The following is an 18,826-nucleotide window of genomic DNA, read 5'->3' on the forward strand; positions in this document are numbered from 1 at the left end:
ATTTTCAATTCAATAAACACTTATTATGTGCTAAACGCTGGGGATACAAAGAGAGGAGAAAGACCATCCCTTCCTCCAAGGAGCTTTCAAGGCAGAATCCGAACTCGGAGCTTCGCAATGCGTATGCAGCGTCTCAGCCTTTGGGACTGGCGCTCAGAACATGGGAAAATACCAGGAAGTAACAAACTTCTTAACCCGCTCCAGTGACGCGAAGCCAAGTCCCTCCCACGACGGTTCAGCTCCTCCCCCTTCCCATGCCGGCACACCTCGCCCCTCTCAGGAACCTGCGCCCCAGAAGGGCGGGGCCATTCGCGGAAAGCACCGCCCAGCCGGTTCTCGCACGATCGCGGCCGTTTCACTTTACGGCCGCCTGGGGTGGGTGGGGCAGGGGACGTCAGCGAAGGGAGAAGATTTTAGGGTGGGGAGGAGAGAAGAGGCTTGTTTGCAGCAGGTCGTAAGTGAGGACGAGGCCGCGCGACAGCCGCTGGAGGGCCACGGAGGAGGCGGGTCGGTGTTTCCCTGGCCAGGGAGGGGGGTGGCGAGGGTGGGCTGGGCCGGTCCGGGGGTGGTCGGGGCGCGGGCCCGGTGGAAGAACGCTGGGCGGCCGCGTGGGGAGGGGTCGGCTGAGCTGGGCGGCATGGGGCGGGCGGGGTCTCCGGGGCCGCTGTCACGGGCCGGCTCCCCGGCCCGGCCTCTCCGGGCGCGGCCGGCGCCGGGGACCTGAGGAGAACCGTGTTGTCGTGTCCCCCGCAGCGCAGCGCGGCCCGGCCCCGCCCGCCCGCCATGAGGCCACAGCAGGCGCCCGTGTCCGGCAAGGTCTTCATCCAGCGGGACTACAGCAGCGGTACCCGGTGCCAGTTCCAGACCAAGTTCCCCGCCGAGTTGGAGAACCGGGTACGGAGCCCCGAGGGACCCGCGCCGCCCCCTGACAGCTTCCTTCCCGAGTCGAGGAAGGGGTGAGGGGATGGGGAACGACCTCTTCTCTAGGACTTGCAGATGGGGAAACTGAGGCAGAGATGGGGGAGGGGTCCCAGGGATGAATGCTGCGGGGAAACAGGCTGGTTGCTCGGGCCGCCCGAGTGCAGCAGTAGCAGCTTTCTGGGCTGTGTTGGCTGGGTGAGAGCGGAAGGGTGCCTGCTTCAAAAAGTCTTACGGGATGCATCGTAGTGGGCAAAAGTAAAATCCCCTGTTGTCCTGAGCTCTTTGCTAAACCGACGCCCCGCTGCTCTGTTTTATTAACTAACATAGGTAACAGACCTGGTGTAGCGTGTATATTACACTCAGGCACAGTGCTATCTATAATATAATGCTAAATAGTGTAACAGTGCTATATATAGTATACTACATGAAATACACATATATGCACATTAGTATAGTAGTTATAGCACATCGTGTATGTATAGTATGCAAAAGTAATACTACATATAATGTTATATAGTAGACAGTGCTATATGTAGTACACTATGCAAAGTATTTAATATGTATATTAAATATATAGCATATTGTATATGTGTACATATATGCAATTCTACATATAATGCGATATATAGTAACAATCTGTATTATAATATGCCATATAAAGTATGTATAGTAGTATATGTAGTATTACATATATAGTATGTATATCAAATGTATGTGTATTATATATACACACAAGGCTATATATAGTATACAATGTATGTATAGGATAGTAGTGTTATATACCATAGAGTATAGTATGTATATTACATATAGTATATTATGTACGTATAGCACGTATACACAATGCTATATAAAGTATAAATACTACTACAACAATATTGATATAGAAGCCATGGACAAAGTGTGGTTTAGTGACAGAGGTTGTGTGTGCACGCGTGTGCATGTGTGCTCACAGTATGTACAGAGGCAAACTATTTCTCATGCTAAGGTTAATTAGAGGTTAAATGGGAGCAGGTTTAGTTGGTTGTTTTTTGTTTTCCTCTTGACAGTTTACTCTGAGGTGATTAAGCAGGTGGTGGATGTGGGGTGAGGAATGTTGGTCATGGAATCAGTGGGTGTAGATGAGCCTGCACTTGAGAATTTCCTTTCATAGTAATATAAAGCCATCATGGAATCTGTGGAGTTGTCCTACCTGATAATGAGCTTTTCAGAATAGAAATAGCGAATCTACTGTATCCTACTGTGATATTGGCCCTTCCCTTATTTTCCTTTAAGGCAGATCAGCACTTCAGTTTTCTTATTGTGAAAATGAAGATCAAGCCACTTTATCAAGATGTTGTGTGGATTAACCCACAAATGCCAAGTAAATATTGAGGTTAGTTATTAATCCTGAAACTGTGAGTCAGCAAAATATCAGTCATCAGTGAAAAAAATAGTACCTCAGCTAGGCACAACTGGTTGGCATTTCTGTCAACCTTTCCCAAAGCACCTGCTTTGAAATCACTTCACTGGCCTTTTGGAGAAACTTATTTAAGTAAATAAAAAAGTTGGCTGTTGTCACAGGAATTTTTTTAAAATAACATAGCATATTTTAAATATTAAAATCTATATGAATTAGATGAAATTAATTAGCTTTTAAACCTCCAACAGAAGGGAATTAGAAACAATCTGATTTCCATCTTTGGTTGGAACTTTACTGAAAATGCCCTTTCTGAGGTCATCATTGCCTTTTCTCTGTTTTCATTGTCTTTGGCTTCTTTGCTGTTTTTATTATACTTTCCCTAAAATTCTCTCCTTGGCTTGTGTACTTTTGTGGTTCTTTTCCCCTTCACTGATCCTTCTCTGGGTCCTTGAGCTTCTCTCCCTCCTAAATAAAGCTATTCCTCAATTCTGTGACTGACTACCCTGGTCCTTTTTTCTTGCTGCGCTTCTCATGACTTATCCATTTGACTGCAGTTAACTCTCAGACCAGGTCCAATCCTTGACTTTTCTTCATAGTCCAGAACCCAAGTCTGGCTGACATCACATCTGGACCCTCTGCTAGCAGTTTCTCTCTAGCACACCCAAAACTATATTCATGTTTTTCACAAACTTTTTCTTCAGAGATTTCTTGAATGGAAAATTGTGTGATAGAGAGAAAAGTGCTTACTTTGAAGTCAAATGATCTGGGTTCAAATTTAGCTTTCTCTGGTTTTGGGACCCTTGATAAGTTACTTCACTTCTCTGTGCTTCAGGTCATCATCTGTAAAGTAAGGCATTTGGACCAGATGACCTCGAAGTTCCTTTTGAACTATGATCCTATAATTATGTCAATGACATCATTTAAGGCTTCCTTTCATCTAGGCTCAAAATGGGCTTAGAAGATACCATTGCCTCTTTATTTCTGCCAACTGGTCAACATTAAGTCAGTGTGGCCAGAATTTCATCAGAGATGATTTCTTCTTGGTGATACGGTACTATCACTGGATTCTTGCTTTTGTTTTTAGTTTTGATTTTAGTTACTCTTTTCAGATATCCATTGAGTTCATAAGGTCCCCGATTTACAAAAATCTTGTATAGAAGATTTCAGTTGACCTCTCATTGCCACTCATCAATACTACTATAATAATCTTATGTTTGGCTTCTTAAACTCTTAATATTTTTCCCAAGCTATACTATCTAGTGCTGCCAGATTAATCCCAAATCACAATTCCAATTTTGTTTCTTCCCCATTTAAAACATGCAGCAAATCTTTCTTTCATATAAAAATTAAGTTCAAACTCAGTTTTTCAGTGTATATTTTTAACCTACTTTTCCGTCTTTGTTTCCTCCTTCCATTTCATATACACTATCCTCTTACAAAATTGGGCTATTTTCAATTTCCCAAGTATGTTCATTTTCTTATGCTCTCATTCTTGCTAGACTGTTCTCCATATTTGGCACCTGTGGAAAATTTATTTTTTCAATGTAATCACTTAAGCAAGATCTTTCTTGAGCCCTTGTATTTGTCCTTATCTTCCAAAATGAATGCAATCTCCCCTGAACCTTCCTATGACAATTTGTACCTTTAAAATATGACAGTTTTTTATTTTAAGTATGTATACTTTTTATTATCCCTTTCTGTGAATGACTTGAGGGCATAGACTTGTTTTGCTGTATCCTCTATCCATGTCAGGACTACTATTCATTGAGTGGAAACAACTTTTGGGATTGCATATTATGTGCTTTCAGTTCATATTATCAAACCTAAATGTAATGGAGAGTTTCTCCTTTTTCACTGCCACTTCAGATATGACAAGACTTGTTTTCAGGTTTTAAAAACCAAATTCTTTGCCATAGTAGCTCTCTTGCCAAATGTACACATGCCGAGTCTAAGTCTCTGTGTGTGGCAGAACCTTCACTCCCTGATTACAGCAACAAAATTTACTAAACTCTCTGCTCATTCATAAAGGAAATTGATGTTTTAAAATTTTGAAATCCTTTGTATTAGTGAACACTCTAGGGAATACATATGATACTGTATAATGTGGCTTTGGGGGGAATAAAAACACCAGCTTATACTTTAAACAGCCATTTTTGAAAGCTTTGATTGTGGGGATTAAATTTAAATTATAGGGTTGAATTTTCCTTGCTTTGTTTGCTGACATTTTGAAAGACTTCTTAGTTGTTGGTTGTTGTTCCCTTACCCTAGAAATTTTGTTTATTGCTTTGCAGTAGGCATTGATTGTCCTTTATTAACAGCATAAAGTTGGCAAGCTAATACAGAGAAAACTGATAGTTTGTAGTACTTCTAAACATGGTATAAATTCCATTTTATAAAATATTTGCATTATTTTAGTTTTTGACTAGAATTCTATTGATATAAATTGATTTTCCCCAGTGTCTCCTTAATAAACTTAATAGTTTATTAAGTTTAATAATAGTTTAATAACTCCTTAAAACTTAATAGTTTAATTTTATTTGACTTTGTTGTTTAAAAAAAAAGATTTTTGTAATTTAGTCAAAATAAATTTTTAGACTCAATTATAAGAGAAGTATGAAGAGAATTATTTTGTATTTGAAGTAGGTAAACTACAAATTAAAAAAAATTTTTTTTTTCTTTATCTGGTCTACTTAGTTTGCCACAGTAAACTGCTTAGACTTTAGGCCTCTGCTTTTTTATCATATTTTTCATCAAAAATGTACACAACTTGTTTCCTATTTTTCTTTCCTTTCTCAGCCTAACTTTCTTCAGATATCTGTTACTTCTTCCTTGTACATTGTGATATCATCCACCTAGGTGCCAAAGTAGGACATTGATAGTTCTCTTTTTATCTTTACACATTTGGGAGAGAACTAAGATTGAAATTCCTAGGTATGTTCCCTAGAGTCCTTTCTTACTGCATATGCTATCTGCATTTGCTTCTGGTGGTCACTTTTTTATCTATTACTACTTTTTAAAAACTTAAAAACTAATTCTTTAGCACTTGCTTTAAAAAAAAAAAAATCAGTTCATTTTCTTTCATATGTCACATAGTGGCCTCCCTTTGCACACCCTGCTGTGTGTGGAATCATTTTGCTGAATGATTCTGATCATATAGGAACAAAGTGTTTTGGAGATTTTGTAGCTGAGCAGTTTTGGTTCTACAGCTGAGCAGTTTTCAGTTCAGTTATCTTTTTGGCTATATTATAACTTTGTAGACACATTTTGGAATTGACTATATTTACCTTATTATTTTATGGATTTGATAGACAAGATTCAGTAGGAAGTGATAATCATAGCTATCATTTATGTAACCAATCTAAGATTCTGTGATTTCCATGTCAGAGAAGACTTTATACAGGAAAGAAAGAGATTTCGGCTCTTCAGATGTTGCTAGTGCTTTAGGATAGGTAAGATTACAGCTCTCCAATAAGAAGAATGTGGTTTAATGCAACATCTTGAATTACAGGAAACAATTGGAAGAGAAAAGAGGTAATCATGTTGTCAGGTGACCAAGATGAGTTTTGTAGCTGGAATCTACTGATTTAAGGAAGTAATGGTATTAACCTAGATATAACTTATCAAGCCATTTGAAATTCAGTCATTTTAGTCATTCCCAAATAATCCCATTTGAGGTTTTCTTGGCAAAGATACTGAAGTGGTTTGTCATGTCCTCCTGTTCATTTTACAGATGAGGAAACTGAGGTGTGCATGGGTAACTCACCTAGGGTCACACAGTTATAAGAGTCTGAGATAGGATTTGAGCTTGGGTCTTCCTGACTCCCAGCCTAGCACCCTATCCACCTCACCACCTCATTATTCTAAGAAAAATTAGTTTGATAGAAATGTGTAGGATGGACAAGATCTATGTAAAGTGAGATGTGAAACAGGGAGATTGGTTTCGGAGCAGTTGCAATAATCTAAGCAAGAGTTAATAATGGCTTGAACTGTGCTATGGGAGAGGAGTCACATAAGAGATGCTGAAAGGTAAAAATGCCAAGATCTGACAAATGATTAAATTTGTCAGGTAAGATTGAGGGTAAGGCCAGGGTTATAAACCTGGGAGACTAGAAGCAAAGTAGTGCCTTAAACAAAAAGAAGGAAATGAGGAGTTGGGGAAAGTGGAGGGAATAATGAACTCAGTTTTAGACCCATTGAGTTTAAGATGTCATCAAGACATCCAGTTTAAAATGCCCAAAAAACAATTGGTGATGTTAGACTAAAGCTCAAAGGAAAAACTGGGACTGATCATATAGACCTAGGGGTCATCCTCACAGAGATTCTAGATGGAAGTATATAAAGTTACCAAGAGAATATGGAAAAGAGAATCCAGATCTGAATTTAAGGGGGCCTGATATAAAGAAAGAATGCAAAAAGGCTTTAAAAAATTGAAATTCATAGTTTTATATTGAATCCTTTTTTTTATGTTGTTCTGTGTATGTGGAAATATTCTCCTTTTTTGTCTTTTTGTATTTAAATTCAAAATGAATAAAAATAGGGGGAACCCAACAACAAAAAGGAGACTGAAGGGCTAGTAAGACAGGTAGAAGGTAAAATAGGAGAAAGGATCATCATGAAATTCCAAAGAGAAAAAGTATTAAGGAAGAGAAAGTCAAATGCAAGAGGAGATTAAGAAAGATTAGGACTGAGAACAGACTAACACATTTGGTAGTGAAGAGGTCTTTGGTAATTTTGTGAAGAGGATCTGCAATTGAATGAGGTCAAATGGGGTCAGAAACCAGATTACAAAAGGTTAAGGAATGAAAGAGGAAAGAGGAATTAAGTAGTAACTCCTTTATCAATGTATTTGAGAAAAGGAAGAGATATTTATATTTGTAATAAATAGTATGAAGTAATATGTACTTGACTAAGTTTTAGTCATTGAAATATAGACTAGAGTAGCAGATGTTGGTGATGAGTTGTCTGTTAGGAGCAGGAAACAGTGAAGGATTGAAAATAATTCTGAAATAGTATGCATGGAAGACAGATAAGGAAATCCTAAGAAACTCAGAAATTGATCAGGAAAAACAATTGGAAGGTTTTAGAGGTAAGAATTATACCAGTATTATTTAATTAAATCTACGTGTTCAGTTTGAGATGTTATACACTGAGATATTTTAAAAGAAATACACTAGTAGACAAAGGGAAAGCCATGGATCTATATACTCATTAACATGTTAGTAGATTAAGTCACCTAGAAATTAGGGTTTTTAAAAAAAAAAGACAAGGTAACATTGAATTTTACAAATGTTTAATGTCAGTGGGAGAAGTGGAGCTAATTGTTTAATTTTCATTAATAGTTATGACTGGCCAGCAAATAATAATTTCTTAAAATTTGAAGTAGAATATTGATTACACGTTTCTCAAAAACATGTCTTTTTCATTTTTGCTTTTCCTATAGATTGACCGGCAGCAATTTGAGGAAACAGTTCGTACTCTAAATAACCTTTATGCCGAAGCAGAAAAGCTTGGGGGCCAGTCTTACCTTGAAGGCTGTTTAGCCTGTTTGACAGCATATACTATCTTTTTGTGCATGGAAACACATTATGAGAAGGTAAAGTTGTGTGGGACTGTGTAAAACTTATGACCTTTGCCTTCTTGCCTTTGTTAAAATCTTTCTCTGGTGCCTCTTCTTAAGTGTAGTAGTAACCCTAGGTTGTTAAAAACTTATGTCTGTGGAGCACATCTTCTGAGGGACTCTCTTATGCTAAAAAGTTTTCAAGTATATGCCTAACAATGGGATTTGTCATTTAAGGATTGGTCTAAGTTGAGAGAGGCTGGTTACCAAGTGACAAATTTCTGCCTTGTTTACCTTCTAGGCAAAAAGTTTATTTTAAAATATGAAGATAATTAGATGTAGGCAATATACTTGCTTCCCAAATTCTGTTTATTTTTGACCTAAGAACTTGTTTTATTTATTAACAGAGAGATCATGGCCTTTTATTCTTATATCACATGATACCAAAAAATATTAAATGGTTCATATCTGCTTTTGGGTGTAGCATCTCCCTTTCTGATCATATATTGTATGATGTTTCCATATTCCTTTTAGTAAGTGACAGGTCATTGAATGTATTTATAGGTAATTTTGTTGGAGATTGGTTTTTAAAACCCAATTATCTAATATTTCTAAATTGAAGTAAAAGCACATTACCAAAAAATTTCTTATTTATGTTTAATGGTGTATATAAATAAGTTTTTTTCTACCTTTCAGCCTTGGTGACAAACTTTTTCAGATTGTAATAGATTTCCTTTATTATTTATATGGGTTTCTGATGAAATTCCACTGTGGAGAATATATGCTGACATCAACAATAAATATTATTGTTATTTGAAAATGAAAGACATTTAGTTAACTATGTTATAAATTGTAGTTTTAAAAGATATTAGTGATGCCAGTAGATTTTAATTTTAAAAAATCATAACATTTTCAGCTCCTTTGCAATTTATCTTAGTACATTTGAACCTCTTTTAAATTTTAGAAATAATCTTCAAGTTGAAATATTGATGCAGAGTTGAAGGCACTTCACAGAAAAGCATTATAGATTTTAATTTGTTTTTGTTATGTTTTATAAGGTGATTGGGATTAAGTGACTTGGCAGGGTCACACAACAGGGAGTGTTAAGTATCTGAGGCCAGATTTAAACTCAGGTCCTCATGAACCAGGGCCAGTGTTCTTTCCACTTCACCTTCTAGCTATATAGATTTTAATGTGAAACTTTAAAAAGTAGTTTGTGGTATTAAACACAAAGGAAATTTTGATCCTGTAGATATTTTTCTTCTTAGGCTTCTACTGGTAGTACTTATGGTTCTCCTTAAACAAGTGTCTGTGCTTATATTATTTGGTGTACTAAATAAATTTGATCCACAACAAAGACACAGCTACATGTAGAAAAAAAGATGTGGGTAACTAACCAAAGGAAAGAAACTAGATCAATTAAAATTTCATTATTGAGTGACTTTTTTAAAAAATTTTTATAAATATACATTTATTATTATATTTAGAAAAGTAAAAAATAAAACTTATCCCTTAGAATTATGTAATTTATTCATAATAACAGGGTAATAGATCACTTTAGTTTTGCATGTTCTTAAAACTGAAAATCCTAGGTTACATTTCAGTGTATAATTCAGTGGAGTTTTTGATAAGTTCCATGGAGTTTTTGAAAAATGTGAATTTTTAAGAATATTTTTCAGTCAAAAATGCTGTTGTTTTTTCCAATACATTTAACTAGAAGTGTCTTTCTGCACAATATTATTATTTAAAAATAAAGGAAAAATAAGGGCCTTATTGTCATTTCTTTGATGCTATCCCATTTTTTTAGGGAACAAGAAGAAAGCCAATAGAAAGCTATACTGTAGGCTGTCAACTTATAAAATATAAAGAAGTTATCTACTGTGGCGTATCCAAAAAAAATTGAAGAATAGAAAGGCAAGAATTTTTGTTACTTAAAAAGAAAAAGGCCAAATCTCAGGAGAAGAGGGAATAGGGGGTTGGGAGACACAGTGTTCTTCATTTGGATAAACCTGTGTTCTTTTTTCTTGAAGGTTAGTTGTTCTTGTTCCAGTTTAGTACTCTTAGGGAGAAGTTAGCCAATAATAAAGTTCAATTATCGTTAAGAATGTTTTATCTTTGTGCACATTGTACAAATTGTGGCTATTTTGAAAGTTTGAGGAAGGGGATAGTTTTTGTTGGATGTTGTGATTTGCCAAAAAATAAAAATGGTGAATAAAATGACTGAAACACCAGCAATGAAGGGTTGTTGAATTAAGCATGGTACCTAAAAAGTACCCTGAATGAATTTAAGGATATAAAAACTGTTCTGTTACTGAAGGGAACAAAAAAGTTTTGGTTTTTTTTTTGTTTTTTAACACCTTGTTTGGTATAGTGATGAATTCTATAAAATACTTTTAACAGGATTTAAAATCTCATGGACACAATTGTCTTCTTTCTGACCTGCTGTCCAAGTACACATTATTGCTATTAAAGCTTAAATTAAAACCTTACCCCACAAAAGTTGAACTTGATAGAACAAAATGGAGTGTTATTTTCCTGGTAGTAATCTCTTACTCAAGAAAAGAGGGAGGGATGCTTTTCTGAAGGCATCCTTTCTTTGAAATCAGTCATGCAGACATTTTCTGAGAGAGTATCTTTGAGTTCTAATGGATTGGAGTGAGGGGATACTGAATCTCCAATTTCCATTTTTGGCAGCTGAACCAAGAGGGAAATTGGAGAGTTTGAGAGACTTGAGCTAGCCATCTTTATAGCTTCCTTCCTTCCATTCATTATTTGAGGATGATTGACAGGGAGTGATAGAGAGATAAGATTTAAGACTTTTTGCTTCTTAAAAATTAACTGAACTTAAACTTTCCTTGATATTGAAAGTAGGAAAATATTCTGTTACTGAAGGTAAATTTGTTATTCTAAGAAGAAATGAAAGCTCCCTTTCTCTTAAGGAGACTACCACAAATTCATTGGCTTAGTGCAATAGATCTCCTTTCCAAGCCATAAGCTACTCTCTCAAGAATTTAACATTCAAGTGTTTATCATCATCTTTTTAAAAAACAAATTAATTAATAATAGTGTAGAATATTGAAATATAAACCATTTTATAATCACAAATCTAGATTGCCATCTTCAATATACTGGTTAGTTTTGCCCACCATATTACTAATTCAAATTTTAAAAATAAATTTCTAGTATTTTCACAAAATTTTTGTCCCTTTTTTCCCTGGTGTTTTTAATCTCTAAACAAAAGTGTTTAAAAATTGGAGCCTTGTATTTAAGAGCCTTTTCAAAGTTCTTTTGCAAATAAGGCCAGAAGAGGAATTGCTAAAACTGTCTCTAGTTGGAAATAATCTTTATGATTTTTCATTTCTACTTGATAATTCAGATTCTTATGATTTCATTGGTCTGGGTATCTGCAGATGGCATCTGCTTCAAGCTTTTCTCTTTTTCAGGAATTTTGCAACATCTGGTAGCCAACCATTTGATATAGTGGACCTCTCAGTTCAATTAAGCTGATCCTCAGATATAACAGTCATTAGTGAATCCATATTTAAAGATTTCTATTTTGGTAGGAATTGCTGGAGTAATTGTTTCACTCTATTAGCATAGCCATTGAGGATCTAGAATCATCTAATTCTCTGCATATTCTAATAGCCTTAAATTTCTTTCTTGTTTCCCAGACTCAATCCTTTATTGAATCTGAAGAATTAACAATTAGTAGAATTTACTTTACATTTTACCTGATTATTGCCTCCATTTTCCTTAAGTTGTATAAACTCCAGTATTTTGTTTATTAATTTAGCAGTTCACTTGTATAGTTAGAGTCAAGGACTAACATCACGTTTAATGGTGTTGAAAGTGATCACAGTATCAAGAAATTTAGTTTCTGGAAAACCAGGAAATTAAAGGTCATGTATATTACAAAGAAAATAGTCTTGCTGGTTCTGAAATAACTTTTCTCTTTGTCACAGTCATTACCTACAATAATTGTCCTATGCTATAATCAAAAGGGGAAAAAAAAGATAGCTAAAATTAGCTTAAAGGAGAGGCTAAGAACTGCCCTTAATAATAGAAGATATGTTAACATAACTGTTCATTGAAAATCATTCATATTCCTTAAGTAAAAAGTAGAAAAAATTTCTCTATATGTAGTCCATTTTACAGTGTAGTGCACAGTGCTAAGCATATATGCTTAGGATATAAAGGTGAAAAATGTCAAATCTCTGCCCTGTGGAATCTAAAGCCTAGAATATATGGGGAATTTATTGGAATTCAAACTCAAAATGGGTATCAGGATGTAGCTCCAAAACAAAAACCAGTACTGTTCTAATCTGTATTAAGAAAATCATAGCTTACACAATAAAAGAAATAATCATGTATTCCCACTGTACTGTCACCTGATTATATCATGTCTTGAGCATTATGTGCCTTTCTAGGCATTTCCTTCATAATCTGCCTTGACTTCAGTTATATCCATGTCAGAGGAGGTTGACTGAGAAAGTGAATTGACTTGAGATCATTGCCATACAAAGATCAGTTGGAGGATGAAAATTTTTAGCCTGAAGAATAGAAGATTGCAGAGGATATAGAATAGCTGTCACATAGTATTTGAATATGAGAAAGATTCTTTTTCTTCTGCCTTGGTCCTGGGAGACAAAACAAATAGCAATAGTTAGAAATTATAGTGAGTCAAGTTTTGATTCAATGTAAGGAAAAACAGCAAGGTTGTCTAAGGGAATGGAATGGGAGAGATTGAGTTCCCCCCCACTGGATGTTTGCAGATAGTGACTGAATGACCAGTGTTTAATGTTAGTATCCTATAATGGATTATTCATTAAGTATTGGCTGATCCAGTCTGCCAATTTCTTCCAGCTGTGAAATTTTGTGGTGATTCTCAAATGCTGCAAAAAAGCATCTGTCAAATACTGTGTGAGGACTGGGGATTGGATTTATTGATCATTAGTGACTTCAGGATACTGATCTAGTGAAGCAAGAGGAAAGAAAGCCAGATTACAAGAATTTGTATAGTGAGTGTCCCATGAGAAAGTAGAAGGAACAAGTATGTATTATTCTTTCTGGAAGTTATCAGTTCCTTCAATGCCTGCCTTCTATTGGTTATCTTCAGTTTGTCTCATATATATATATATACATATATATACATATATATGTATATATATATATGAGAGAGAGAGAGAGAGAGCGCTTGTTTATACATAGTTCTTTACATCTTATGTTCCCTGTTAGATTCTGAGATCCTTGAAAACAGAAACTGCTTTATTTGTATTATTCTCAGTGCATCACAACAGTGCCTGGCACATAGTAGGTGCTTAATATTTTTTGACTGATCTACCATTACCTGTGTAAAAAGCATTTATCAAAACTGTAGCAAACCATAGGAACTTTTGTATACTCTCCTTTAAAGATAGGTTTATACAGCCAGTTGATAACTTAAAAGAACTGTCACTAAAATCTAAAAGATTGGGTGTTTCTTTCTGACAGGTTCTGAAGAAAATCACCAAATATATTCAGGAACAGAATGAGAAGATTTATGCTCCACAAGGTCTCCTTCTGACAGACCCAATTGAGAGAGGACTTCGTGTTGTATCTTTTTTGTTAAAGATAAGAAAATTAAAGTGACAAGATTGGTAGAGACTGGAGACAATTGGACATTGTTTTTATCAACTGTCCTAGAAAAATTTTGTGTATGATACTTGCATTTTTTCTACAAACTATTTTCTTTGATATCTTTTGTATTTTGCAAACTGTTAGTATTCTCGATACCATCTTTCTTGATGGTTTTGCAGGCATCTTGTAGTAGTTTTGATATGAATAATGCTTTTCAGCTGCAGAGATCTGAACCAAAAGCTCTTTTGAAATGGATAAACTCAGTGTGTGGTGGAACTTGTCATCCAAATGAATTACAGTTCTTCCATAGGTTCATCTGACTAGTTGCTTAAATCAGTTACAGCTGCCAGATGTTTAATTTCATTACCCTTGACATATTGTGCATATTTTCAGAAGCTATAAACTTTGAAAAGAAATGGGTGAATTGGGTAAATAAAACTTCACTTGATAATTAAATTATTAATAAATGAATGTAATTTCAGATTACACAATCCCAGTCCTACTAGTACCAATTTAGCAATTACATTGCAATTGATAGTTTTATGTTGCTTGGAACATGGAAAGAACTTTCCTTTGGTCCCATAGCCCTTATGTCAAAAGTAGTACTTGAATACCTGCTACTAGCTAGCATTAATATGGCACATAAAAGTTTGCTAATCAGTTTATAAATATTATCTCATTTTATCCTCACAACTCTGGGAGGTAGATGGTATTAATGGGTCTAGATAAGAAAATTAAGGGAGGCAAAGATTAAGAGACTTGCTTAGCCTCAGACAGCTAAGTGTCTGAAGTTCAGTTTGAACTCGGACCTTCCTAACTCCAAGCAAGTCCAGCTTTGTCCGTTGCACCATTCAGCTGCCTCTGCCCATTATTTCCTTCTTTCTTTGGAGGAAAATAAAAAATCCAACCCTGTTTTGTTAACCATGTTAAAGACATTTCATTACACTCAAAAGTTAGGGGGAGAAGGGGAAGACCCATATTTTTGTATGTATTCCTGGTATTTTTTGTCCATAACTATAAAATTATGATATTGAACAGGTATCATACAAAAATAAAATTAATGAGAAGAAATGAACCAGAATTCCTTCTGATAAAATAATACATGTGAAACTACTTGAATGGTAGTTAGTGAGAATTTTTTCTTTTAAGTAAAAATTATCTCAAAGAATACTTAATGAATTTTAAAGACAAAATATAGCAGAGGGTATAGATCTAATGCATTTTTAAAATTTCAGCAATAGTAATGATACAAGTTAGTGAAATAAACTCATCTTTTTCTTCATTTACTATCTAGTGATGTGTTTTCTTAACAGCTATACTATATAGATTGAAATTACCATTTATGAAGACAGAGGCATGAGCAGTGGAAGATAAACCATGGAGTCTAAGGTAAATAACAAATTAGCATTCCATTTTTAAAGTATTTTCCATACATTCAGAATATGTAGAATTTTTCTTTTTACTCAAAAAGCATTTCCACTGTATAGAAAATCTTGTATGGGAGGTGGTGGATAGTTAATGTGTATAGTTAAATGGTGTTGTCTTTAAATGATTAATCCTGTTAGTATAATATGTAAAATCTGGCTTAATCAACATTTAATTTGGTTAGATAGAAATCTAAATCTAATTTTTTCTATATTATGTCAGATTATTTTTATATATTAGACTAGCCTCCTCACATGACTGCTCAGGCCCTGCCATCAATCAGTTCACATAGAAATGTGAGTACCAGTACTTAAATTAAACATTTGTTAAGGTCTTACTATATGCAGGGCATTTGGGATATAAAGAAAATTTATCCTAAGGACTTTGGGATATGTGTATGTTGGACAGAACATACACTTTTATTTTTTTTTTATCTAGTGTTTATAAGTATGTTTATAGAAATCACTTGACCTGGTCAGGTAGCAATGCATTGACGTAGAGAGGATGGCAGAGTAGATAAAGAGCTGACTCTAGTAAAGAAGACCTGGTTTCACATCTTGATTTTGCCACCTGTTAGGTGGCCATGACCCAGAGCAAACTTTTCTGTGCCCAAGGCAGCTCTCAAACCATTGTGGAGAAGGTCCTAACCTGCCTTGGGAAAGAATCAAGTTGCAGAGTTAATCCTGGGCCCAGTCTGTGCAGCTGACATATCACTGTCTCCCCTCCATGTCATGTAAATCAATGGATTAATGCTACAAAACAATCCATAGACCCAGTTGTGTTGTGGTTTTGCTAGTGTTCTTTTTTAAGTTCTCTGAAACAGTGAAATTGCTCCAGCTGACCATTGTGCAATAGTACCACCCTCGAAGCAGGAGATATTGGTATGCCCTCATTTTTGCCAGTTTCTCCAAGGTATATCAGATTTTTTTAGGAGGTTGAAGTCTCATTTCTCCTGGAGATCCACTCTTGAGGACTTTTTCAACTAATTTCTGCCACAAACTTAGTGTCTTGCACAGTGGCAGAAGGTAGCAAAGACAGACAACTTTTTCCAGATGTGGGAGGGACCACATAAAAAGCAGAAACTTTAATGGAGTAAAAATGAGGACTTTTCCTCTCCTTTGCTTTTGGATCTTTCCAGCACTTTTGAAGAACAAAGCTATTAGTGGCTTCTGTCCAGGTTATATGCAACTCTTGACAGAATTATCTTTGCTATTCTTAAGGAATATATATTCCTGTCATCCAAATTTTCCCTAAAACCCAAAGATGTAAATAATAATGCCTATGCCCTACATTTACTTCTTTTATAAAAAAGACTTAGATAACAAGAGCATTTTGGAATTTGTAGTGTTGTTTGTCTATACAGTTTCTGATTTGCAATTTTCTAACCAATATTTCTAAAAGTGAGCAATCAGAAGCCTTATGTGTGGCTTTTGTTACTGCCATTGGAATAAGTTTGTTTTATCAATTGCAGCTGCGTTGACTTGGCACAATTCATTTGTCATGACTCATTTTGCAGCTATTATTGCTAAACAGAATGTTTTTCTGAGGTAGTGTGGGGTTTTGAGCAATTATACACAAGAGGCTAATCTATCAGTGTTCAAACAACTGTGAAATTTTTGAAATGGGAAAGATTTACATTAAGAACTTCTGGATAGTTTCATGAATTGCAAATGTTTTTGTTCAGCACAATTGTGTTTTTAGAGTTGTATGTTCATCAGGAACAGAACCCAGTAAGGGCTAGGGGCTTGTCAAACAGCTGTATGAATGTGTGTGAGGGCATGTGAAAGTGCACTTAATGTTTCACCAATCTCCACACATACACTTCCCCAAACTCCCCACCTCAAATATGCAAGTTGTTTGGAGATTAAATGTATATTTTAATGAAGTAATATACAAAAGGAAGATGACCTTCATGAAAAGAACTTTCAGTAAAATAGCATTTTGTCATTTTTTTTTTCAATTTAATTTTTGTTAAACTTTCTGTAAAGCACTATGAAAAACATTTTGCAATGCTCCCTTTACCCTTCCCAGCCCTGTGAAGTACCTAATATTACCTTGGTCGGGCTTCTTATGTGAAAAAGAGAAGTGATGTGCTTAGTGTCACAAGTAATGACTTTTTTAAAATTTGAATTTACAGTACTTAAATTTTAAATTCATAGTCCTTGTTCTATATGAAATAAAAACTCTTGCAGATCCAGAAAACCCACCAGGTAGAACTCTTAACAATCTCATGTCATTGATTCAGGAAAGAGTAATAAAAGCACACTTTAGTATTTATAGCTTTCTAAGACTTCATTTTGGTTCCTTTTTCAGAGTCCGTCTCAGAATGGGACTCTCTTCTGTCCATCGGCCAACTGCAGAGTGTCCCCTACCTCCTCTCCAAGCATCATTCCTTTGTATCTGCTGCCAGAGCCATGGTGCCATTCTACTCCAAGGACTAACTTTCTAAAATTCCGCTCCTGGGGTGATATCTAGTCACTCAGCATCTATTTTGTGTCTTTAAACTGTGTAGGACTATGTAATCTTTGTAGTTATTTCTGAGAAACTATAATGAAGCATTTCACTTTTTTAATTCAAAACAGTTTAATAAAATGAGCTGTGTAAGTCAGCCCAATCCAAAATCCATTTCTCATCTGCCACCAGGACGATTGGTTCTGCTCAGTATTTATGCTGTCATCTCTACCAGGTGGTTATTTTTTTTTGTTTTTTTTTTTTTTTGTTTTTTTTTAATTTCAGCAAGTTGTATCCAGGTTTGGTTTCATTTCCCCTGAATTGAAGAATGTTTTTTTTTTTTCCTTCTGGGCATAATTTTTGATGGAGGGGTAAACTATGCCTGTGACCTGCTGACACATCTCCTAGACCTCAAGAAACTCACAGGATTACCAGAAGATCTGTTTCTACTGTTAGTTTCTCAAAGTGAAGCTCATTGGAAAGATAATGTATAATGCTATTTGTTTTTAATGTAGCACTTATTACTAAGTGAAGCAGTATTTCATGTGATTTCCAGTTACCCTAATTCTCCTTGGAGAATTTTATATCATTACTGCATTGCCATGAACGTTGGGAGGATGTAGTATGTGTTGCTTGTTTTATTAAAACTATGTAAGCACAATAAAGTGGATGCTAAACCATCAGACTTATAGACATCCTTGCTCTGTCCCTTAATGTGTAATAAGCAAGTGTAATGAACATTTTCCTTATGGCTTTATTATAAATGTAACTTATGAGGAAAATAATTTGGTAGGAATAATACTGTATGTGCTCATTTTTAACTATTTCCATTGGCAAAATTTATGAATCATAAGCCTTTCTTGAATTCAGTATTCAGGATGCACATAGATCTTGTAATTAGTTCAGGTAAAATAATATGAATGTTTCCTGAGTAAAATTCCCAAAAATCCAAGTCATTATTTTTGTTTTTCTTTTTATCTACATTTTTCATGACAGTATTTTCCAAGACTTTAAAATTAAGTTTATCATTATGGTTTGAGAGCATTGTTCTTTGGAAAGAGCTAAGGGATTTACTAGAAAAGAATTAAAGTTCTACTTCCAGTGATACTGTAGGTGCTAATACTGGATCTAATCTTCCAGATTTAATTTCTGTTATGGATTTGTTAGTCATTCACCCAAATCCCAGAGTTTGTTTAATATTTTAATTGTATAAAACCCTTTTTATTTTCTATAGCCTGTAACAGTATGTCTGTCTGCCTTTCACAGCCATTGCAATAACTTTGCCCAAATATTAATGCATTAGTAAAACTTTTCTTAAATAAATTGTCTCTGTTATGTTTGCTTGATGGTTTGATGTTAAACCTCATTTGATTAAGTTGTGTATCTTCTAGTTGTTTTTCACATATTCTGTGACTCCTGAGTTTCCTGTTTTCATTTTAAAAAATAGTAGTTCC

General features: G+C 35.3%; 1 protein-coding gene across 3 annotated transcripts; it reads left to right on the plus strand.

The window, feature by feature from the left end:
- Positions 1-311: 311 nt before the first annotated feature.
- GOLGA7 (golgin A7) lies at positions 312-18,695 on the plus strand. Of its 3 annotated transcripts, none has more exons than XM_074287331.1 (6): positions 312-507; positions 754-894; positions 7,764-7,916; positions 13,371-13,472; positions 14,823-14,885; positions 17,235-18,695. In XM_074287331.1, exons 2-5 carry the CDS (start codon positions 784-786, stop codon positions 14,868-14,870), a joined length of 414 nt encoding a protein of 137 aa, XP_074143432.1. In that variant the 5' UTR covers positions 312-507; positions 754-783; the 3' UTR covers positions 14,871-14,885; positions 17,235-18,695. The 3 variants fall into 3 exon arrangements, with proteins under 3 accessions (XP_074143432.1, XP_074143434.1, XP_074143433.1); XM_074287333.1 differs by lacking the exon at positions 17,235-18,695 and adding an exon at positions 15,144-15,217 and having other exon boundaries at positions 419-507; XM_074287332.1 differs by lacking the exon at positions 312-507 and having other exon boundaries at positions 666-894.
- Positions 18,696-18,826: the final 131 nt, after the last annotated feature.

This window comes from Sminthopsis crassicaudata, chromosome 2 (genome assembly GCF_048593235.1).
Source record: "Sminthopsis crassicaudata isolate SCR6 chromosome 2, ASM4859323v1, whole genome shotgun sequence".
NCBI classification, from domain to species: domain Eukaryota; kingdom Metazoa; phylum Chordata; class Mammalia; order Dasyuromorphia; family Dasyuridae; genus Sminthopsis; species Sminthopsis crassicaudata.

Excerpts from the sequence above, each read along its gene's own strand:
- GOLGA7 (XM_074287331.1), top strand. The coding sequence starts at position 784 with ATGAGGCCACAGCAGGCGCCCGTGTCCGGCAAGGTCTTCATCCAGCGG. Across the intron at positions 895-7,763 it reads CCGCCGAGTTGGAGAACCGG|ATTGACCGGCAGCAATTTGA; the intron begins GTACGGAGCCCC and ends CTTTTCCTATAG. Across the intron at positions 13,473-14,822 it reads TTGAGAGAGGACTTCGTGTT|ATTGAAATTACCATTTATGA; the intron begins GTATCTTTTTTG and ends TATACTATATAG.